The sequence below is a fragment of the Hypanus sabinus genome, chromosome 6, assembly GCF_030144855.1.
Source record: "Hypanus sabinus isolate sHypSab1 chromosome 6, sHypSab1.hap1, whole genome shotgun sequence".
In the NCBI taxonomy this organism is placed as follows: Eukaryota; Metazoa; Chordata; class Chondrichthyes; order Myliobatiformes; family Dasyatidae; genus Hypanus; species Hypanus sabinus.
Window position 1 is genome coordinate 68882005 of NC_082711.1, and position 21017 is coordinate 68903021.

Consider the following 21017-nt stretch of genomic DNA (forward strand, 5'->3'; position numbering starts at 1 on the left):
GAATGCATACGGTGTATTGGCGTTCATCAATCGTGGAATTGAATTTAGGAACCAAGTGGTAATGTTGCAGCTATATAAGACCCTGTGAATATGATCCTCAGAGTATCATACATTGAAAGGAATTCCAACAATTTCATCCTAGAAAAGATTGGCACGAAACCAATACTTCTGGAAACCGTTATTCAAAGGAAATTTCATTATTTTGGACACATCTCAAGAACTGATAACACACTGGAACGCACTGTGTTCGAAGGCAGAGTAGAAGGAAGCCGCTCCTGAGGTAGACAGAGGACAACCTGGATCGGCATCATCAAGATGTGGACCAGCCTCACTGCCAGAGATGCAAGAGGTTTGACTGCAGACAGATCACAGTGGAAGAAAGTGGTCGCTGAGGCTCTGGCGGAGTATGGCACATGATGATGATGTCAATATAAGAAATAATGAAAAAAAACACTTCTATAGATGTACAGTGGAGAGCATTCTGACAGGCTGTATCATTGTCTGGTATGTAGCAGGGGAGAGGGGTTACTACACAGGACCAAAAAAAAGCTACAAAAAGTTGTAAAATTAGTCAGCTCCATCTTAGTTACTACCCTCTGTAGCATGCAAGACATCTTCAAGGAGCAGTGCCACAGAAAGATGGCATCCATTATTAACAACCCCCAAAATCCAGGACATGCCCTCTTCTCATTGTTACTGTCAGGAAGGAGATACAGAAGCCGGACGAAACACACTCAACAATCCTGGAACAGATTCTTCCCCTGTACCTTCAGATTTCTGAATGTACATTGAACCCATGAACTCTACCTCACTTTTTTTGTATTATTTCTGTTTTGCACTATTGTAATCTAACTATTTAATATACATACTTACTGTAATTGATTTGCTTTTTTACATATTATCATGTATTACATTGTACTGCTAATAAGTTACCAAATTTTATGCCATGTGCTGGTGATAATAAACCTGATTCTGATTCTGACAACAATTTTAGCAAGTAATATTTGACTAAATTGCTATACTTTAGGCTGCTAAACAAGATACGAGCCCATGGTATACAGGAAGGATGCTAGCATAGATAGAAGACTGGCTGATTGGCAGGAGGCAAAGAGTGGGAATAAAGAGGGCTTTTCTGGATGGCTGCCAGTAACTTGCAGTGTTCCACAAGGGTTGGTGGTGTGATTGCTTTGTTTCATGTTATATGTCAATGATTTGGATGATGGAATTGATGGCTTTGTGGCCATGTTGGTGGATTATACAAAGATTGGTGAAGAGGCGGGTAGTGTTGAGGAAGAAGGGAGTCTGTAGGACAGATTGGGAGAATGGGCAAAAAAGTGGTAAATAGATCACAGTGTAGGGAAGTATGTGGTCATGCACTTTAGTAGAAGAAATAAAGGCATAGACTATTTTCTAACTGGGGGAGAAAATTCAGAAATCAGAGGTTTAAACTTCGGAGTGCTCGCTCAGGATTCCCTAAAGGTTAACTTACAGTTTTAGTCAGTGGTAAGGAAGGCAAATTCATGCTAGCATTCATTTCGAGAGTACTAGAACATGAAAGCAAGGATGTAATACTGAGGTTTTGTAAGGCATTGGTCAGATCATACTTAGAGTATCCTGAGCAATTTTGGGCCCCTTATCTAAGAAAGGATAAGCTGACATTGGAGAGGGTCCAGAGGAGGTTCATAAGAATGAACCCACCCGGGAATGAAAGGGTTAATGTATGTGGAGCATTTGATGGATCTGCGCCTGTACTCACTGGAAATTAGAAGAATGAGGGAGAATCTGATTGAAATGTACCAAATATTTAAAGGCCTAGACAGAGTGGAAGTAGGGAGATATTTCCTATTGTGAGAGAGTCTAAAACGAGTGGGCACAGCCTCTGAATACAAGAAAGTCCCTTTAGAACATTGATGAGGAATTTCTTTAGCCAGAGGATAGTGAATTTGTGGAATTTATTGCTACAGGTGGCTACGGAAGCCAAGACATTGAGTATACTTAAAGTGGGGGTTGATAGGTTCTACATTAGTAAGGTCAGTTGATTGTCGGTTGAGTGGTATAGTCAAGCAAGTTGAATATAAAAGTCACGTTACATCTGTATAAAGCTCTGGTCAGGCCACGTTTGAGCTGTGTGCAGTTCTACAAGCTGCGTTATGTGGAAGTTTTGAGAGAGTGCAGAAGAGGTTCACAAGGGTATGCCCTGGTTTAGAGAATATCAGCTTCAATAAGAATTTGGGCAAATTTGGAGCACTGATGGCCGTGGTCTGATCTTACAGAAGTATATACATTTAAGAGAGGTATAAATAGGGTAGATAGTCAGCTTTTTCCTAGGATAAAAACAGTAAATGGGAACATAGAGCAGTACAGCCTTCGGCTCACAATGTTGTGCCAACCTTTTAACCTACTCCAAGATTAATCTAAGGCTTCCCTCCTGCATAGCCTTCTATTTATTTTCAAATAATAGAGAGCATAGGTTTAATGTAAGAGGAAGAAAGCTTAAAGAATGTTTGTTCAGTGTGGTAGGTGCCTGGAAACAGACATAATAGCAGTGTTTTAGAGGTATTTAGAAAGGGACATGAACTGGCAGAGAATGGAAGGATATAAATCATGTGCCAGCAGATGGGATTAGTTTCAACTGGCATCATGGTTGGCACTGACATTGCGCCAAAAGGTCTGTTCCTATTCTGTACTATTTTAGAGTCACAAAGTCAGAGAAGAGTACAGCATAGAAACAAGTTCTTTGGCCTATCTAATCCATGCCAAACCATTTAAACTGCCTACTCCCATCAACCTGCACCCGGACCATAGCCCTCCTTACCTCTGCCATCCGTGTACCTATCCAAACGTCTCTTAAATATTGAAATCAAGCTCTCTTGCACCACTTGGGCTGGCAGCTCATTCACACTCTCATGACCCTCTGAGTGATAAAGTTTTCCCTCCTGTTTCCCTTAAACTTCTACTTTTCACCTTTAACCCATGACCTCTAGTTGTCGTCCCACCCACCCACCCTCAGTGGAAAAAGCCTGCTTGCATGTACCCTATCTATACCCCTCAGAATTTTGTATATCTATCAAATCCCCACTCAATCTTCTAATTATCCAAGGAATAAAGCCCTAACCTATTCCATCTTTCCTTATAACTCAGGCTCTGCAGTCCTGGAAGCACCCTTGTAAATTTTCTGTGTATTCTTTTACCCTTATTTATATCTTTCCTGTAGATCAGTGATCAAAGCTGTACACAATACTTCAAATTAGGCTTGTACAACTTCAATAAAGTATCACATCTCCTGAACACCTTGTCAGGCCTGGGGATTTATCCACCCTAATTTACTTCAAAATAGCAAACACTTCCTCATCTCCAATCTGTATAGAGTCCATGACCTCTCTGCTGCTTAGTCTCACTTCTATGGAACCTGTGTCCATCTCCTGAGTAAATACAGATGCAAAGAATTAATCTAAAATCTCTCACCTCTGTTTTGGTTTTATGTATAAATTATCTTCCAGAGGACCAATTTTGTCTCTTGCAATCCTTTTGCTCTTAACATATCTGTAGAATCCCTTGGGATTCTCCTTCACTTTGCTAGGGCAACCATATCCCTTCTTTTAGCCCTATTAATTTATCTCTTAAGTATTCTCTTGCATTTCTTGTACTCCATAAGCACTTCATTTGTTCCTACCTGCTTATACCCACTATACAACTCCTTTTTATTTTCTCATTTGCTACTAGCAGATCAAATGTCACACACACTCTTGCTGAGACTTCTTTGTACTGTTTAAAGAAGCTTTCTGTACACATTTGACAAACTCTTGTCTTGTCTAGTCCTTTTACAGTATGGAAGTCCAAGTCTATACTGTGTTTCTTGCAACAGTCTGCAATTTCTCTACTAATTTGTTCCTCTAAATCCCGTGGGCTGTTGGTCACACCTTCTGGCTTCCCCAGTTCTACCTATAAAGCCCCACTAGACAAGTTCTTCAGTCTGTCCTGACTGAGCACTGCCATGACGTTTTTCCTGACTGGTAATTGTGGGCAAGTCCCTGAAGCCAGCCCCACTGGACCCAGAATCTTGTCCTCTCTCTCCCCGAGCACCTGAATTCGGTCTCAGCCTCAGCAACAACAGAGGCTGCAGAGGGTTGTAGACTCAACCATCCCCATCAGGGGTACAAGCCACCCCACTATATAGGACCTCCTGAAAAGGCAATGCTGAAAGAATGTAGCATTCATCTTTAAGGACCTTCAGCATCCACGGCATGTCCTTTTCTTATTACTACCATTGGGGAGGAGGTACAGGAGCCTTAAGACGCACAGTCAACATTTTCGGAACAGCTTCTTCCCCTCTGCAATCAGGAGGATTCCAGAATCAGAATCAGGTTTAATATCACTGGAATATGTTGTGATATTTTTGACCATGTCTACAGTCAATACTGAGGACTCCAAGGGCTGGTCCCTTCCACTTACACGCCAGTGCTGCACCAGAGATTTCTAAAACTCTTAAATCTACCTATTCTCAAGAAATAAAATAAATTGATCACTACCTCAGAAAATAGCAAAAAAAAAATGACTAGAAAGCTATACACCACAAGACCTCTAGAACTATATATACTGGTGTACCAGAGAGACTGGACATACCCAGTGAATGCGGTACAGTCAGACATTATTTGCAAAGTCTGATTCTCTCAGCATAACTAACCCATTTGGGTAAACAATTCCAAAGATCACCATTTGTTTGGAGAAAGAAAAACTTCATTCTGTGCTTATTTAGTTGAGTGTTAATACACTGCTGTGGTTTATTCTAGTACAACAACTAAGATATTTTATTGGCTCCAAAAAAGTGTTTTGAGATGTCCTGAAAGAGACATTAAACTCTTTCCCTCCAAACTACCCGTGTAAATACAGGAGCTTCTGTATGTTTATCCGTCACCTTTTTAGTGAGAAATAGTAGGGTGGAAAGCCTGATCAAATGTGACCTTGCTTGGTTTGAAATATGGACGGGGAGAGATATCTTGTGATGAGGATGTGACCAGTCCTATTGTGATGGTGAACAACTTCCTTGAACCCATACAGTCCTTCTGGTGAAGACGTTCTCATAGTGTTGTTCGGCAGTTCAGAATAGTGGTATTTGCATGTGATTGCTGTCCTTTTCCTTCTTGGTGGTAGAGATTTGAAAGCTGTACTGGTGTACCCTAGTCAGTGCAATTTATAGGTAGTGAATACTGCATGTTAATGGAGGAGGGAATGAGTGTTTACAAAGGAGGATAGGTTACCAATCATTGCAGATGGCTGGAGCTTATTTCAGCAGTGCCTTGTATAAAATCATTGAGAATTTAAAAGCTACACGCTCTAAGAGGAGTTGACATAATCTCTCCCTGAATGTCACCTTGCATTTTGCTCAGAAGCTGTGTAAGATGGATATGGCTGAATAATTCAGTATAAATACTGTGTGGGAAATGGGTTGGAGGGTAATCCCTATGAACTGCGTGAGGAATCATTAACGGCATGTGCTCTTTGGTTGTCACAGAGGAGCTAAAGGTGCTCCAAAAGCTTAGAATTATCAATGTAATAGGGGTGGGTGGAGCTAATGATTTTCATCACATCCTCCTGCACACATGTGAGGATAATTTAGGGTTTAATAGTTATGCAGGAACCAACTTTCAGTGTGCTTTCCAATGTATTCTGAAATGAAGACTCATTTACTTATTATTTTAATATATAATAGACAAGTAGTTAATAGTCTGATAGTTATTTATCAATTGATTTTTTTTGCTATTTTTAAAAAATTGATCAGCTGCACTGCAAAATAAGTCAATAAGGAAAGCTCACTTAAACAGGTTCAAGCAACAATGTTCGAAGAATATTTTATGAATGGTGTGAGGAGACATTGTATTGAGTGGTATTGAGTCTTGTAAAAGAAGGTAATTCTATTGGCATTAATTAAAGTTATTCTTAATTAAAGTCATCAACAATTTTTTTTTCTGTTTTCGCTGTGTGTGTGTGTGTGTGTGTGTGGTTGTCTATGCCTTGTTGGCTGGGTTCTGCAAGGTTGGCAGTATTAACTTTCACACCCTCCATACTCCACTGCATCTCCCTGCCACCCTAACCTTCCCAATTAGTTACAAAACAGTAGGTGTACTTGATTAATTTCCAAATTGTATACCACAAGGATTGAAATAGTTTTATTTATATTTAGATCCTGAAAGTCAGAGTTCTCAGTACTTTGTGTTCTCAATAAAGACCAATTTGAGAGATCCTGCTCCTGTGTATCTGTGACGTGCACTATGTATGCGTTCAAACTGTAAAACCTGCTTCACGATAAGGTTATGTTCTGTCTATGTAAGCCAAACTTTATTTAACTGACTTAATCACATCATTAATTTTGGCAGGTGGAGGCATGTAGACTCTACAGCAAATTCTCGGCTAGACCAAGCAGCTTGAGATTTGTACCGGCCATTATTGAAAAGGTAATTTGCAAATCAAAAGGGATGATATGTAAGATGTCCAGTTTATTGAAAAAGATCGTTGTAGAAGATACTTGGAATTGACCACGGCATTCAACCCTTTTTCATGGAGCAGTGGTTTCGTGTGGAGCAGGAAGCTGTGACTGAAGTTGCTGTGGAGGAACTCAGCAGATCAGGCAGCATCTAAGAAGAGGAATTAACAGTTAATGCTTCAGGCTGAAACCTTTCATCAGGATTCTGCAGATTTCCAGCATCTGCAGAATCTTCTGTTTGTGACTGAAGTTGTAGTGGTGACACAGGAAGGTCATTGCCCCTGCTCAGAGATATTAAATGGTACACAATACCCACATCTTGTTGCTTGTGTAATATTCTATTGTGCATGTGAAGCTTGTGAGAGTACTGGAGCAGATTTGAAGGATAGTTTTGGTCAGCTTTAGTGAGCTGCAACCTATCCAGACAGGTGGCAGAGAGTTTACAATTCCCTCTTCCTCTTAGTGGCTGCCATGTTTAATTTTTCATTGTTACCCACTTCAGCCCCTTTTCTCCTATCATTTTGTATTCCCTGTATCATTGTCTTGCTATCCCCTCTGTAACAAATCCTTTCTCCAACTCTGACTATCTTCCCACTCTCTCCACCTCATTGACCTCTCCCAGATGGATTTCCTCTGCAATGTCAGAAGGTCATGCAGGAAAGTCTTAACTTAAAAGTACCTTCAGGGGTGGGGTATTGAAGTTGTTTCAGTAGGCCTTTGAAAGAGTGATTGGTGGTAAATATTCTGACTTGCAGCACAAATGGATATACTTGAAAGTAAAAAGTTGATAGCGATAATTACTGTAAACAGTACTTGTTCTTAACTATCTCAGTAAATTGATCTCAAAGGACATACTTCAAGATCTTTCCTAAAAGGTTCATCTGTTATTGATCAAAGAGTTTTTGGTAAGGAGAGCAAAATTGTTTTTTTTTCTTCACACCAAATGGATGAGACAAAGGGGGAGAGGGATGTTCCTTTTCTCACATTTATATTTGGAGGAATTCCTGCAATTGATAGATTGTGGATGAGTATTTTACTTTTTGGTGGGTTTTTAAAATTGGATTTATTTGATCAGAAACAGGCTGGTTATGTGTTTGAGTAACAATGAGCAATTTTTATCAAGGTTGTTCACATGTTTAACATGCATGAATTTCGTCCGCGGGAAGCAGTTTGTTGCATTTTTATGAATAAATCTCTGTACAAAGTAAATATATAACTATGCACATAGAAATTATAATGATTTCAGTTAATTGATGAGGGAATTCTGTGTCTTGGGAGATGGCACTTTCAGAAGGTCTGTTAAGTCCTGCTATATTGATTAGTTGGAAAAGACAATTTCAAAGTCACACAGGAAAATTATACAGATGTCCTAACCTATATTTTCTCCCATCAACATCCTTTACTAAGTAGATATTTTGATTCTTTTAATCACATTGCTGTTTGTGGAAGCTAACTTTCCACAAAGTAATTACTTTGACATATTTTTGACTTTAATGCTGTGACTACTCGTGAAAGTTATTTAATTGACTTTAGGTGTTTTGTGTCATTCTGAGATGGTGATCTGTGCTACGTAAATACATGTCATTCTTTTTTAATTTTTTACCATTTTTTAAAGGCAGTTAGAAGTAGTATGTATGGGCGTCCAGGAGCCTGCTATGTTGATATCCCTGGAGATATGGTGACTTCAAAAATCCACACTGCCTCGCTGAGGTAAGTGTGCATGCCAAGTTAGTCAGATGTTGGTCAATTGTTCAAACTCAGACTCAGGTTTACTATCACTGACATACGTCATTAAATTTGATGTTTTACTGCAGTAATAGAATGCAGTAAGTAAGAACTATAAGAAAAATAAGTAGTGCAAAAAGAGAGCAAAATAATGAGGTAGTGTTGATAGTTTCACAGGCTGTTTATAAATCTGATGATGGAAGGCAAGAAGTTGCCCTAAATCATTGTGTGTATCTTCAGGCTCCAGTACCACCTCCTTGATGGTAGTAGTGAGAAGAGGGCATGACTTAGAGGCTGAGGATCCTTAATGATGGATCCAACCTTTTTGAGGCATCCCTTTTTAAAGACGTTCTCAATCTTGGGGAGGCTAATGCCCATGATGGAGCTGGCTGAGTTTATAACCCTGTGCAGCTCCTTCTGATCCTGTGCATTGTTGCCTCCATACCAGGCAGTAACACACCAACTAGAATGTTCTCCATGGTACATATGTCATAGGAGCAGAAATCTCCTGTTTCTACACCTGTAGAAATTTGCTGGAGTCTTTAGTGACATATCAAATCTCCTCAAACTTCTAATGAAATATAGCAGCTGGTGTACCTTCTTTGTAATTGTTTTAAGATGTTGGGCTTAGGATAGATCTTCAGAGAAGTTGACTCACAGGAACTTGAAACTGCTCACCCTTTCCACTGCTGATCACTGCTGATACTGGTGTGTGTTCCCTCGATATTCCCTTCCTGAAGTCCATAATGAATTCTAGTCTTACTGATGTTGAGGTCAAGCTTCTTGTTGCACCACCACCACTGTCTCACTCTGTACACCTCCTCACCATCTGAGATAGTGCCAACTACAGCTGTGTCATCTATGAATTTATAGATGGCATTTGAGCTGTGCCCAATGAGACAGTCATGGGTATAGAGAGGGTAAAGCAGTGGGTTACTCACGCATCCTAACGCGCACCTTTGTTGATTATCAGCGAAGAGGAGATGCTATTTCTGATCCAGACTACTGAAGACTCCCAATGAGGAAGTCAAGTATCCAGTTGCAGAAGAAGGTGCAGAAGCCAGGGTTTCAAAGTTTGTTGATTAGTGCTGAGGTGTGATGGTGATTGTTTCAGAAATTTTAATTTATTCAGTAATTCTGCTTATCAAAATAGAAAAATATTATTGAAACTTAGCATGCCAAGCAGCATGTGTGGAAATGAAAACAGCTGGTAATTCAGATTGTTTATGCTCCTGATGTTTCTTGTCCTGAGATTTTTATCTAGTGTAGAAGGAATTCTTTGAACACAGGATCTTTGAACTCCTCTTTGGTAGTAAATTTCACAACCCTGAGCTACTTGAAACAGTAGCTTGAAACTTGATCCACTGACAGCATGTTTTGCAGTTTTGGCATTTCTTTGTTTTACCAATTTACAGTTTCAGTCATTTAATCATAGTTTTATTAAAAAACCATGAACGTTTGAAATTTTTGTCTTGGCTTTTACTGTGAGGTAAATTACTAGACCTAATTTATCACACACTTGTAAATGCCACCTTTTGTTCTTGACGTTAATGGTGTATTGTAGAATAATGTGATTGATTTTGCAATGAAACATGCATCTATGACCCTATAGTGGGTGCTTGTTCTCCAATGTTGAAGCTTATTGTGTGTTTCAAGACGATAAGAGACAGGATAATCAATCTAATTAACTTTCTCCCTGTAGAACTGTTCCGTGTTGTCCCCATCCTCCATTGGCTTCAGCAAATCCCACTGCAGTGAGAGAAGCAGTTTTGATCATTAAGAATGCCAAGAAGCCCCTTGTTATCATCGGAAAAGGTATGGTGATCAAACATCGTATTTTAAAAGAAAGGAATTGGAATCTCTGGCATACAGATAAAGGAATTCATTCTTCTTGCTAATGGATTCCATATAGGCAATGGTAATTAAGAATAAATTGTACAAAACTAATCACTTCCCAATATGAACAATAAGAAAGTTGTTTAAAAAGGATTTGTTTCAGGTAACTACATTTCTGAACAGTAGGTGGCAGCAGCACTCTGAGTTGTACACTGTAGGGTGCAGAAACTGCACAGCAAATGAAATTTACAGTAAATACATGGTGGGGGGGCTTCAAGCATATGCAGGGGGTGGTAGCCTACCTGTTCGTTTGGCTTCCTCAACAATCATCTTAATGCAGAAGTGGGTTAAATTTTCCATTTCTACCTCGTGTGCATATTTAGCTCTCTATGCAGTTGCAGTTCATAAACAGGCAGATACAAGGGACTTTTTAAAAAGATAACTGACCTTATGAGTATTAATCAGCTTCCAAACTTCTTCATTTTTGAAATTGCTTTACTGGGCAATGAGAATGTGGGTCACACATCAAATAATAACGGGACCTGGCAGAGATGTCCAATTTCCTTGAGTCCCGGGAATTTGTGGAAAGAGACAGATGGATGATGGGGGTAATAGTTGTTTGTTTGCCTTCTCTGTGTTGGCAAAAGCCACTAGGGGAGGGATTGGATATTGTCTGCCAACATCTCACTCCACAGAGCCAAATAACACCTGACAATACTGAAAGGGTAGGAGTGATAAAAGTAAACACTTATGGAAATCGCATATAGTTGTAGGATGATTTTAACTTTCCTAATATTGACCTGGACTGCTATTGTGCAAAGTGTTCTGATGCGGCAAAATTTGCTAAGTGTGTCTAGAGAAGTTTTTCTCAAGCAAAATGTAGATTGCCCTTCTGGAGAGAGGACAGCACTCAACCTCCACTGGAAAGAAAGCTGAGCAGGTGGCTGAAGTGTCATTGAGATCAGTGAGTATAATTGTATTAGTTTTCAAATGGTTGTGGAAAAAGTAGTACCAGTCTACAAATTACAGCCCTAAATTGATGCAAGACCAGTTTTGATGGTATTATGCAGGAACTTGTAAATTTGATTGGGAGTAGCTGTTACAAGGTAAAAGGACATCAGGCAAATGGAAGGTTTTAAAAAGTGAAATAGGGTTTTAATTGTGTTTATCTGAAGAGGATTGTCAAGGACAGGACTGCATATGTTGTGTAGATGGACTTCAGCAAAGTCTCACATGGTAGACTAGTCCAGGGGTTAGATCATGTTGGATCTAGGAGAATACAGAATTAGCTTGATGGTAGGCACCAGAGGGCGGTACTTGAGGCCTTTTTATCACATTGGAGGCCTGTGATCACTGGTGTTGCACAGGGATCAAGTGCCATATATACGAACAGTTGGGATGATACTGCATATGGCATGATTAGTAGATTTTCAGATTTCACTCATATTGGACGTGTGGTGAACATTGAAAAAGGTTGTCTGAGGTTACAGTAGGATCCAGATCAATGGGGACATTGTGAAAAGGAATGATAGATGGAATTTAAGTCAGACAAGTGTGAAATGAAACATTTTGGGAAATTAAACCGGAGAATAGTAAATGACAGTCTTTGGCAAAGTCCCACATGGGAGGCTGGTCAATAAAATTCAGTCGCATGGCATTCAAGTTGAGCTAGTAAACTGGATTAGACATTGGCTTGAAGGAGAAGCCAAAGAGTAGTAGTAGATGGCTGCCTCTCTGACTGGAGACCTGTGACTTGTGGTGTGCTGCAGGGATTGATGCTGGATCTATTGTTGTTTGTCAACTATATTAACTATCTAGATGGTAATATGGTAAACTGGATCAGTAAACTTGCATAGTGGATACCGAGGAAGGCTGTCAAAGCTTGCGTTGGGGTCTGGAGCAGCTGGAAAAATAGGCTAAAAATGGCAGAAGGAGTTTGTAAGACCATAAGTTGTAGGAGCAGAACCGGGCCATTCAGCCCATCAAATTTGCTGCACCACTTCATCATGGCTGATCTATTTCCCTCTTATCATCATTCCCCTGCTTATTAAGACCATGAGACATAGGAGCAGAATTAGGACAATTAATATGGACAAGTGTGAGGATCAAACCAGAGTAGGACATACATGTAGTAGCGTCTTTTGTCCCATGTTAACTGCTAAGGTTAATAAAATGGCTTCCCTGTAATGTAAATTAACATGGGGTCTCTGTTGTTCTCGGCAGCAGCTTGTTTTGGTTGTTATACTGATAATGGGTTTACTGTCCAATAGGAGAAGTGTTATTCTTTCTGATGTCTGGGAACTTGGGTTTTCGCGCGCTGGGTCAGGGAGGCAGGCGAAGAGGATGGACGTGTGGGAGTGGACAGAGTCCCAGGACAGCGGATACTGGGATTTGGTGGTTCGGAGGTTGTCAGAGGCTCGGAGGTTGTTGTGGAGGATCCGGAGGTGTGAGCTCCAACGCAGTAAACTTTCTTGTTCACAAAACTGATAACTTTACTGATTTGGTGCCTTTATTTTATTTGTTTCTACTAACCCATCACCAAGAAATAATTATAAAGTGTTATCATTTACTTGCATATTTTAAGTTGTGGGTTTGTACCGTGGAGCATCACACATTATCCACACCAGTGAAATTACAGTGTTGGTGGGGTCACCGCCAGTTAGACGAACAGGAGTCAGTTTGGGGTGTAGTTGCTACATACACATTGCATGGTAGGGGATTGAAGTGTGTGGTAGAACATAAGGGATCTGGGAATACAGATCCACAATTCTTCGAAAGTAGCTTTACAGGTAGACAGGTTCATAAAAATAGCTTGTGGCACATTGGCCTTCATAAATCAAAGTATTGGGTGTAGGAGATGGGATGTTATATGGAAGTTTTATAAGATGTTGGTAAGGCCAAATTTGGAGTATTGTGTGCAGTTCTGGTAATCTACCTGCAGGAAAGTTATCAATATGATTGAAAGAGTCCAGAAAAAATTTACAAGGACTTGAGAACCTGAATTATAGGGAGAAGTTAACCAGGCTAGGATATTTTTTTCTGGAATGTAGGAGAATGAGAGATTTTATAGAGGTACAGTGTACAGAATTACGAGAGGTAGAATTCTGAGATAGGGAGACTAGAACTAGAAGTCATAGGTTAAAGGTAAAAGGTGAAATATTTAAGGGGAACCTAAGAGGGTTCAGTCAGAGGGTGGTGCATGTATGGAATGAGCTGCCAACGGAAGTTTTGGATGTGTGTTCAATTGCAACATTAGTGAGAAGTTTGGATGAGTGCATGGATTGAGGGCTGTGGTGCAGATGCGGTTTGATGGGACTAGTCGGAATAACAGTTCAGCAAGGTCTAGATGGGCCAAAGGGCTCTATGACATAGCCTTGGGATGTGAGAGCTAGGGGTGCAAGTATGTAACTCCCTGAAATAGTTGATAAAAGTAGATGATGGTGAAGATATGTGCATGCTTGCCTTCGTTGGTTGGGGATTTTGTAACTATTCTGTCAGACTTTAGTAACACTATACCTGATGTATTGTGTATAATTTTGCTCACCGTTCTATAGGAAGGCTGTGGTTAAGTTAGAGAGGATGCAGAGATATTGATACGAATGTTGCCAGGATTAGAGATTTTGAGTTTTAAGGAGGGACTGATTAGGTTGATTGGTGAATTATAGAGGTTTATAGAATCATGCAGAGCATAGATAAGTTAGGTGGTCATAGCCTTTTTTCAAAGGTGGGGGGAGTAGTCTAAAGCTAAAGTGCAGGTTTGAGAGAAAAGATTTAAAGAGAAACTGAAGGGCAAGCTTTTCCCACATAGAGGTGCTGGGTGTATGGAACGAGCTGCTTGATAAAGCTGTAGAGTTGGGTACAATTACAATATTTGGATAAGTGCCTGAATAGGGAAAGCTGTGAGTGATGTGGGCCATATTCTGACAAATGGGACTAGTCACCTTGGTTGGCATGGATGAGTTGGGCCAAAGGGCCTTTTCAATGCTGTATAACTCTGTGACTTGGAAAAAGCAACATAACTAAAACTGTGGCTCCAAAGAGGAGGAGTGTGTGGATCAAAGTACAGACATCTTAAATATAGAATTGATAATTATTTTCTAAAATTGGAAGTCAGCCAGAGTATCACCTAAAATGGCTTTTTTAAAATCTCACTTCAAATTCCAGTGTGGGCTGGAACACCCAGCTCCACTGCAGTCCCTCTCACCCTTCAGTATTTCCGAATTGAAGACAAAACTGGAATCTAGAATGAAAAGCAGAAAGCTGAAAGAACTCAGTGGTTCAAGCAGCATCCGTGGAGGGACATGGTATTAACCTACAGACAAAAAGTGCTGGAGGAACTCAGCAAGTGGCATTGACATTTTGGATTGATACCCTATGTCAAGACTGGGGGGGAGCAAGAAAGAACCGGTTGTATATATCAACATGCAGCAGATGGGATGGAGGATTGTTGATGATTGATGGAACCATTTGGGGAAGGGCTAATGGGTGAATGGAACTAGATGTGGGATGGGTAGATGAAATGCTGGTAAATGATATATGGGGCCCAGCTGGGGAGGGGAAGATGAGCAGATGGAACCAGCTGGGGGAAGGGAATGGGAGGGATCAATTAAAGGATAAGGTAACTCGGTGAGCAGGTGAGTGTTTGTACTGTAAGATTGTACCAGAGGCGGGGGCTGCTGAAATTGGAAAACTCAGTATTTGTGCCATTGATTTGGAAAATACCCAAAACCAGATGTTCTTTCAATTTGAATTTGGCTTCTCTGTGGCAATGGTAAAACAATATCCTTGTAAATCTCAACCCAACATATTGATTTATTCCTTTTCCCTTTGCAGATGCTGCTTGACCTGTTAGGTTTCTGTTTTAGAATCTGTGAATTGGTTGATTGTTTGTCTGACTTCCTGTTCTAGATGAGCTGGAAATTCCTCTCTAGATTCGTTTGACATGCTGTACATAGTTTAATGTACAGAGGAATTTCTGGGATGTTATGTATTCATCTCAGGAAAAAGGTAAATTACTGTTTCTGGAATAAACAGTAATATGAGGGACCACCTACCACTTAATTTAGGTTTAATATTCATCCCTTGAATTTTGCAACAATTAAATAACATAGAAAGATCTCAACACCAGGTAATTAAAATTGTAGTTGAAACATCTGCAATGTTCCTTCTGGCTTCTCCATGGATCTGATGTGCAAATATATGGGACTTCTAGACATGCGCTGTGGTGTTTAGCAACATTTCTGTGAATGTTATTCTGTGCACTGTAGCTGTGAATGGTGCAGGCCACTTGTGTACAAAGAGGCTTTCACAGCACACACGTGGTGGCTTCTATGTTACTTAATGGAGATCGTAACTGGTCCCAGGAAGTGAAATCTAGCACAGAAAATGGGCTCAAACTGAATGGGACCCTTGCAATGTTTCTCTTTCAATCTCCCCAAATCCTCACCAATCCTTTTACGCCCTCATCCCAAATTACAACTCTGGCACCCTACCTCACAATTATGAGCCTAATATTCACCAGTCATTTCCCTAGTTTATATCTACCACACACCCGACCCTGGTCCTGGCCTCACCAGCTGTGACGATGAGCCCTCCCCATTTTCCCAGCTGCTCTCCCCACTGTTTGTAACCTGCCCCTCCTAGTTTTGATCCACTGTGACCAATGATTTGAAACTCCCGTGCAGGGCAATCCCATCTCACCTCGTCCTGGGTTCTGTATGGCATGGAGAGAAAAGGTGCTTTTTTATGCTCAAACTAGACAATCTGTTGTGCACAATGGTTTGTGCTATTTTTGCAGCTTTGTGTCCTTAAGAAAAAATTTGCACCATTGAGCTAATATACCCTTAAAGAGCTCAGAAGAATTTCTAAGCTATTGTTTTTTCTTATCATAGTTATATTGGAAGCATTTGTTCATGGGTGCACACATGAATTGGAAGACATATTCCTTCATTTTCTTAAAGGTGCAGCCTATTCTCGTGCTGAGGAATACATTAGCAAGCTTGTAGATGTCTGTGGATTGCCATTTCTGCCTACTCCAATGGGGAAAGGTGTGATACCTGATGACCATGTAAACTGTGTCTCTGCAGCCAGATCCAGGTTAGTGTCTGAAGCAAAGCTGATATTTTACCAAATTTAAAGAGCAACTCAAGGTTTCAACACATTCTGAAAGTTGAGCGATCTCTAAGCAGGGAGTTCCTAACTTTTTTTATGCCGTGGATCAATACTGTTAAGCAAGGAGTCTATAGACCCCAGGTTGGGAACCCCTGCACTAAACAGCCTTAAATTTACACTTAAGTCAAGTTTCCATTTCTGGACTAATCTAAATTGTATACTTTATGTGCTGAATTTGCCATCATTTTGCTATTGCTGACATGTTTGTGGCTGCCAAATTGTATTACCTTTAACTGATCCGCTACATGTTTCTTATCATCGTCACAATTCATGCACTTGCCTTTTCCCATCTGCCCACGGCAAGAATGTCAGTCTCATGCTCTCCTTTGTCAAGTCTGTGAATTTGACTCCATCATGGTTTGAAACTTGAACAGAAATACTTAAGCAGTTACTGAAGGTTTTTTTTTCAGTCAACTTTACTAGGTAGTGTGAATGCATCAGGTATTTTCCTGTGGCCCGGAATCAAGGGTGCTAATGTCAAGGATAAAATCAAGGTTTGTAAGTTCTTCAGATTTCCCCTTCAAGAGGGCACTGGCTGCCCTTCTGCCCTGTAAGTTCCCACCACCTCCAAATGTTACCTAACTGCCAACATTTTCCAGTTTTAGTTAAAAATTTCCATTAGTTTCATGCCTTTGAGAATGCTTTAGTGTGATTAGCTGCTCAGCCAACTTGATTGCATCACAACTGCTGGATGCTAGAGGCCCAGCTGAACTGGTACATGGCAATGCTAACTATCAGAGAAGTGGAAATAATGATCACAGGATTTGTAGAGAGAACTTGTAGCAAGGTTGGTAGGAAATGCTGTTGCTTTGTTGTTGACTGGAAATATTGTCCAATTAATTTTCTGCATCTTTCTTTCTTAAACCATCCACTCCAAACTCTATAACTTTTACCATCACCATCTTTTTTAATCTCTGCTACATATTGAAGGCATGTGCACTATAGTTAAGGCTAATGATTTTTGAGTGAACTGCAGTTATAATTTTATGAGTTCATCCCATATTACACCATGCTGGGAATTACTTCAAAGCTGCTCCTTTTCACCCACTGTAATTTAAAATTTGTCAAGAACCTATATAAACAACTTGCACTCCAGTAAAATTAACTTAAAACTATTTACGTACTTGCACATCAGTTACACGTTTTACTTCAAAGAGCCAAACTGAAATGGATGGGTATGTTTAGTAGCAAACAGACACAGAATTGTTCAACAATTTTAATTATGAACTGGTTTAAGTGCAGTTTTCTTGTGTCATTTGCTGCAAATTATGATGTTTGTTCTGAATACTGAGATAAATAAATGCGAGAGAATTTGAAGTGAAAGCTTGAAATTGCTTAATTATTTTGGAAGAAAATCGCACTTGTTTCCAATTGCTCAAGGAGTGGGCTTGGGCAGTTTAAATTTTGAATATTAAAGTTACTATGTTCCTAATTTTAGTATTTTGTCTGCTTTATTTCATATTCCATTTTAAATTAGAACATTATTACCTTGTGTTGACATTGATGAAGGAAGGTGTGGTGTTATGATGCTGTTTAGAATAGTGTTAATTGTTACCTCTTAGTAAAGTGTAACTTATATTCTGATATATCAGAGTATTGTATGAGGCAGTGTCTTCCAACATACCAAAAAACTTTTTTTAGGTGGGCAGCTTAAGCAGTCAGGGAGGTGTTTTGAAAATTGTATGCATGAATATTAACTGGGAATTAGAGATAAACCATATCATCATCTATACAAACTTTCACATTGATATATGTGAGCAGATAGCTATGCTAGGACAAGGTGATGCCATCTCTTAAGCATTTGCTTTTACTTTCTTTAAATTTGCTTATGTTCCCTAATATTCATTTAGAGCAGAAGGTCACAGTTCTTGATTAACTATGTGAAATCAGGGCTATAGCAGTTCATCTGATCCAATTATATCTTCCCACATTTTTTAAACATAAAACATAAAGGTACAAAATTTAAAACCTTTTTACTTTGTGCATGAAGGAACATGATATGTTAGATCTGGTATTATGTAATGAGAGTAGATTATTTGATGAACTGGTAGTTAAGGGGCCTTAAGGAGAAAGTAATTAATAATTTGATAGAATCTTATGTAAAAATTGAAAGTGAATTGAGTCCTTTTTGAAACCAGTCCCTTAAGTCTGAATGAAGAAAACCACAAAGACAAACATTTGAGCTGCCTGTGATAGGTTGTGAAATTACATTAAAATGTGTGAGAGTAAACAAGCCACAGCTAATAGTTAACATTTTGTATATAGTTTATAGGTAATATATATCCCATTTAAGGCAAAAACAAACCTCAGTAGGATAGCAGTTGTACTCACTGCAATGTTGCCACAAAAAGCAGTAATCATGAGGACTGGGAGATTTCAGAATACAAAGACACTAATTGAAAAGGGAAAGCATAATTCAAGGGTAGGATAGGAAAAACTGAAGTAGATATGAAGATAGTGGATGCAAGTTGCAAATGTTACAACGCTGTTTGAGGAAAGAGAGAGGGGAAAAATGAGAAACTATAGACCAGTAAACCTGATAAGATAGAACTGTTTATTAAGGAAGTATTAAAATGCATAAATAATGGCATTGGGACATGAAAGGGAAGTAATGTAGCAAAGTTCAAAGTAAATTTATTATCGAAGTACATATATGTCAGCATATACAACTCTTGAGATTCTTTTTCTTGTGGACATACTCAATAAATCCATAATGGAATAATAACCATAATAGAATATAAATATCACACCAACTTGGGTGTTCAATCAGTGTGCAAAAGACAAACTGTACAAATACATAAAGAATTAATAATGCTAATAAATAAACAAAAAATAAATATCAAGAACATGAACGACGAGTCCTTGAAAGTGAGTCCATAGGTTGTGGTAACTTTTCAGAGATGGGCAAGTGAATGTGTGAAGTTATCTCCTTTTGTTCAAGAACCTAATGGTTGAGGGGTAATAACTGTTCCTGAACTTGGTGTGGTGAGTCCTGAGGCCCCTCTACCACATTCATGATGGCAACAGTGAGAAGAGAGCGTGGCCTGGATGGCGGGAATCCGTGATGATGGATGCTATCTTCCTGCAACAACACTTCGTATAAATGTGCTCAGTGGTGAGGTTCTTACCCACAATGGACTGCGCTGTATCCACTACTTTTTGTAGGATTTTTCATTTAAGGGCATTAGTGTTTCCATATTAGGCTTTGATGGAGCTATCTATAGAAGTTTGTAAAGTTTTATATGCGATGCCAAACCTTCCTAAACTCTTAAGGAAGTAGAGAGACTGTCGTGCACTTACTTGTCTGGCCCAGGTCAGGTCCTCCAAAATAATGACACCGAAGAATTTAAAATTGCTGACCCTCTTCATGTGTGATCCTCTGATGAGGAGAGGTTTACGGACCCTTGGTTTTCTCTTCCTGAAGCCAATAATCAGCTTCTTGGTCTTGCTGACATTGAGTAAGAGGTTGTTGTTATGGCACCACTTGGCCAGATTTTCAATCTCCCTTCTATACGTTGATTTGTCACTACCTTTGATTTGGCCTACAACAATGACGTCATTAGCAAACTTGAATATGGCATTGGACCTGTGCTTGGCCACACAGTTATGTATAAAGTGAGCTAAGCATACAGCCTTGTGGTGTACCTGTGGTAATGGAGATTGTGAAGGAGATGTTGTTGCCAATCCGAACTGACTGGGGTCTGCAAGTGAGGAGACCAAGAATCCTATGTAAAAGGAGGTATTGAGGCCAAGGTCTTGAAGCTTATTGATTAGTTTTGAGGGGATAATGGTATTGAATGCTGAGCAGTAATCGATATATAACATCCTGATGTATACATCCTCACTGTCCAGATGTTCCAGAGTTGAATGAAGAGACAATGAGATGGCATCGGCTGTGAACCTGTTGTGCTGGTAGACAAATTGGAGTGGATCCAAGTCACTTCTCAGGCAGGAGTTGATATGTTTCATCTCTAGTTTCTTAAAACAATTCTCACTGTGGATGTAAGTGCTACTGGATGATAGTCATTGAGGCAGGTTACCATGTTCCTCTTAGACACTGGTATAAGTTACACCTGCTTGAAGCAATGGGTACTTCAGACTGCCGAAGTGAGAGGTTAAAGATCTCAGTGAACAATCCAGCCAGTCGATCAGTACAGGTCTTTAGTACTAGACCAGGTACCCCTTCATGGCTGGATGCTTTTTGTGCGCTCACCCTCCTGAAGGCTGCTCACATGTTGGCCTCAGATCCTAAAATCACAGGATCAACAAGGGATGTGGGAGTTCTTGATGGTTCTTCCATGTTTTGACGGTCAAAACAAACATAGAAGGCATTGATCTCAACTGGAAACTAAGGTCTGTTGTTGCCTATGTTGCTTGATTTTACTTTGTAAGAGGTGATAGCATTCAAGCCTTCCCACAACTGTTGAGCATTCTTTGTTGATTCAAGTTTAGTCTGGAATTGCCACTTTGCCTGTGAGATGACTTCCTGGGGATTGTACCTGGACCTTTTTTAACTTTGCTGGTCACCAAAGTTACAATTACTTGGTTGTTGCAGATCTCGTCGTTCATCCAGGGCTTCTGGTTGGGGAAGGCTTTGATGACTTTGTAGGTACACAGTTGTCTACAACTGTTTTAATAAAGTTTGTGACAACCATGGTGTACTTACTCAGATCCACAGTTGAGTTCTTGAATGTGGCTTAGTCCGTTGTAAAACTGTTGTAATTTAGCAGATCTTGGAGTTTCAGCGGGCCTTCAATAAGTGACACAAACACAAGGGATAAACAAATTTAGATTTTTAGTATTG

At 39.8% G+C, this 21017-nt stretch overlaps 1 protein-coding gene across 5 annotated transcripts in view; it reads left to right on the forward strand.

Annotated features, from left to right (window-relative positions):
- The window catches only part of hacl1 (2-hydroxyacyl-CoA lyase 1), a 113144-nt gene that overhangs the window by 9902 nt on the left and 82225 nt on the right, over nucleotides 1-21017 (forward strand). For all 5 annotated transcript variants that reach the window (XR_009512674.1, XM_059972366.1, XM_059972367.1 and 2 more), the window contains exons 6-9: nucleotides 6375-6452; nucleotides 8097-8191; nucleotides 9909-10021; nucleotides 16003-16138. Coding sequence is in view for 4 of the 5 variants with exons in the window: in XM_059972366.1 (XP_059828349.1) it covers nucleotides 6375-6452; nucleotides 8097-8191; nucleotides 9909-10021; nucleotides 16003-16138 (422 nt within the window). In the remaining variant the exon portion in view is untranslated. The remainder of the gene's footprint in view (nucleotides 1-6374; nucleotides 6453-8096; nucleotides 8192-9908; nucleotides 10022-16002; nucleotides 16139-21017) is intronic.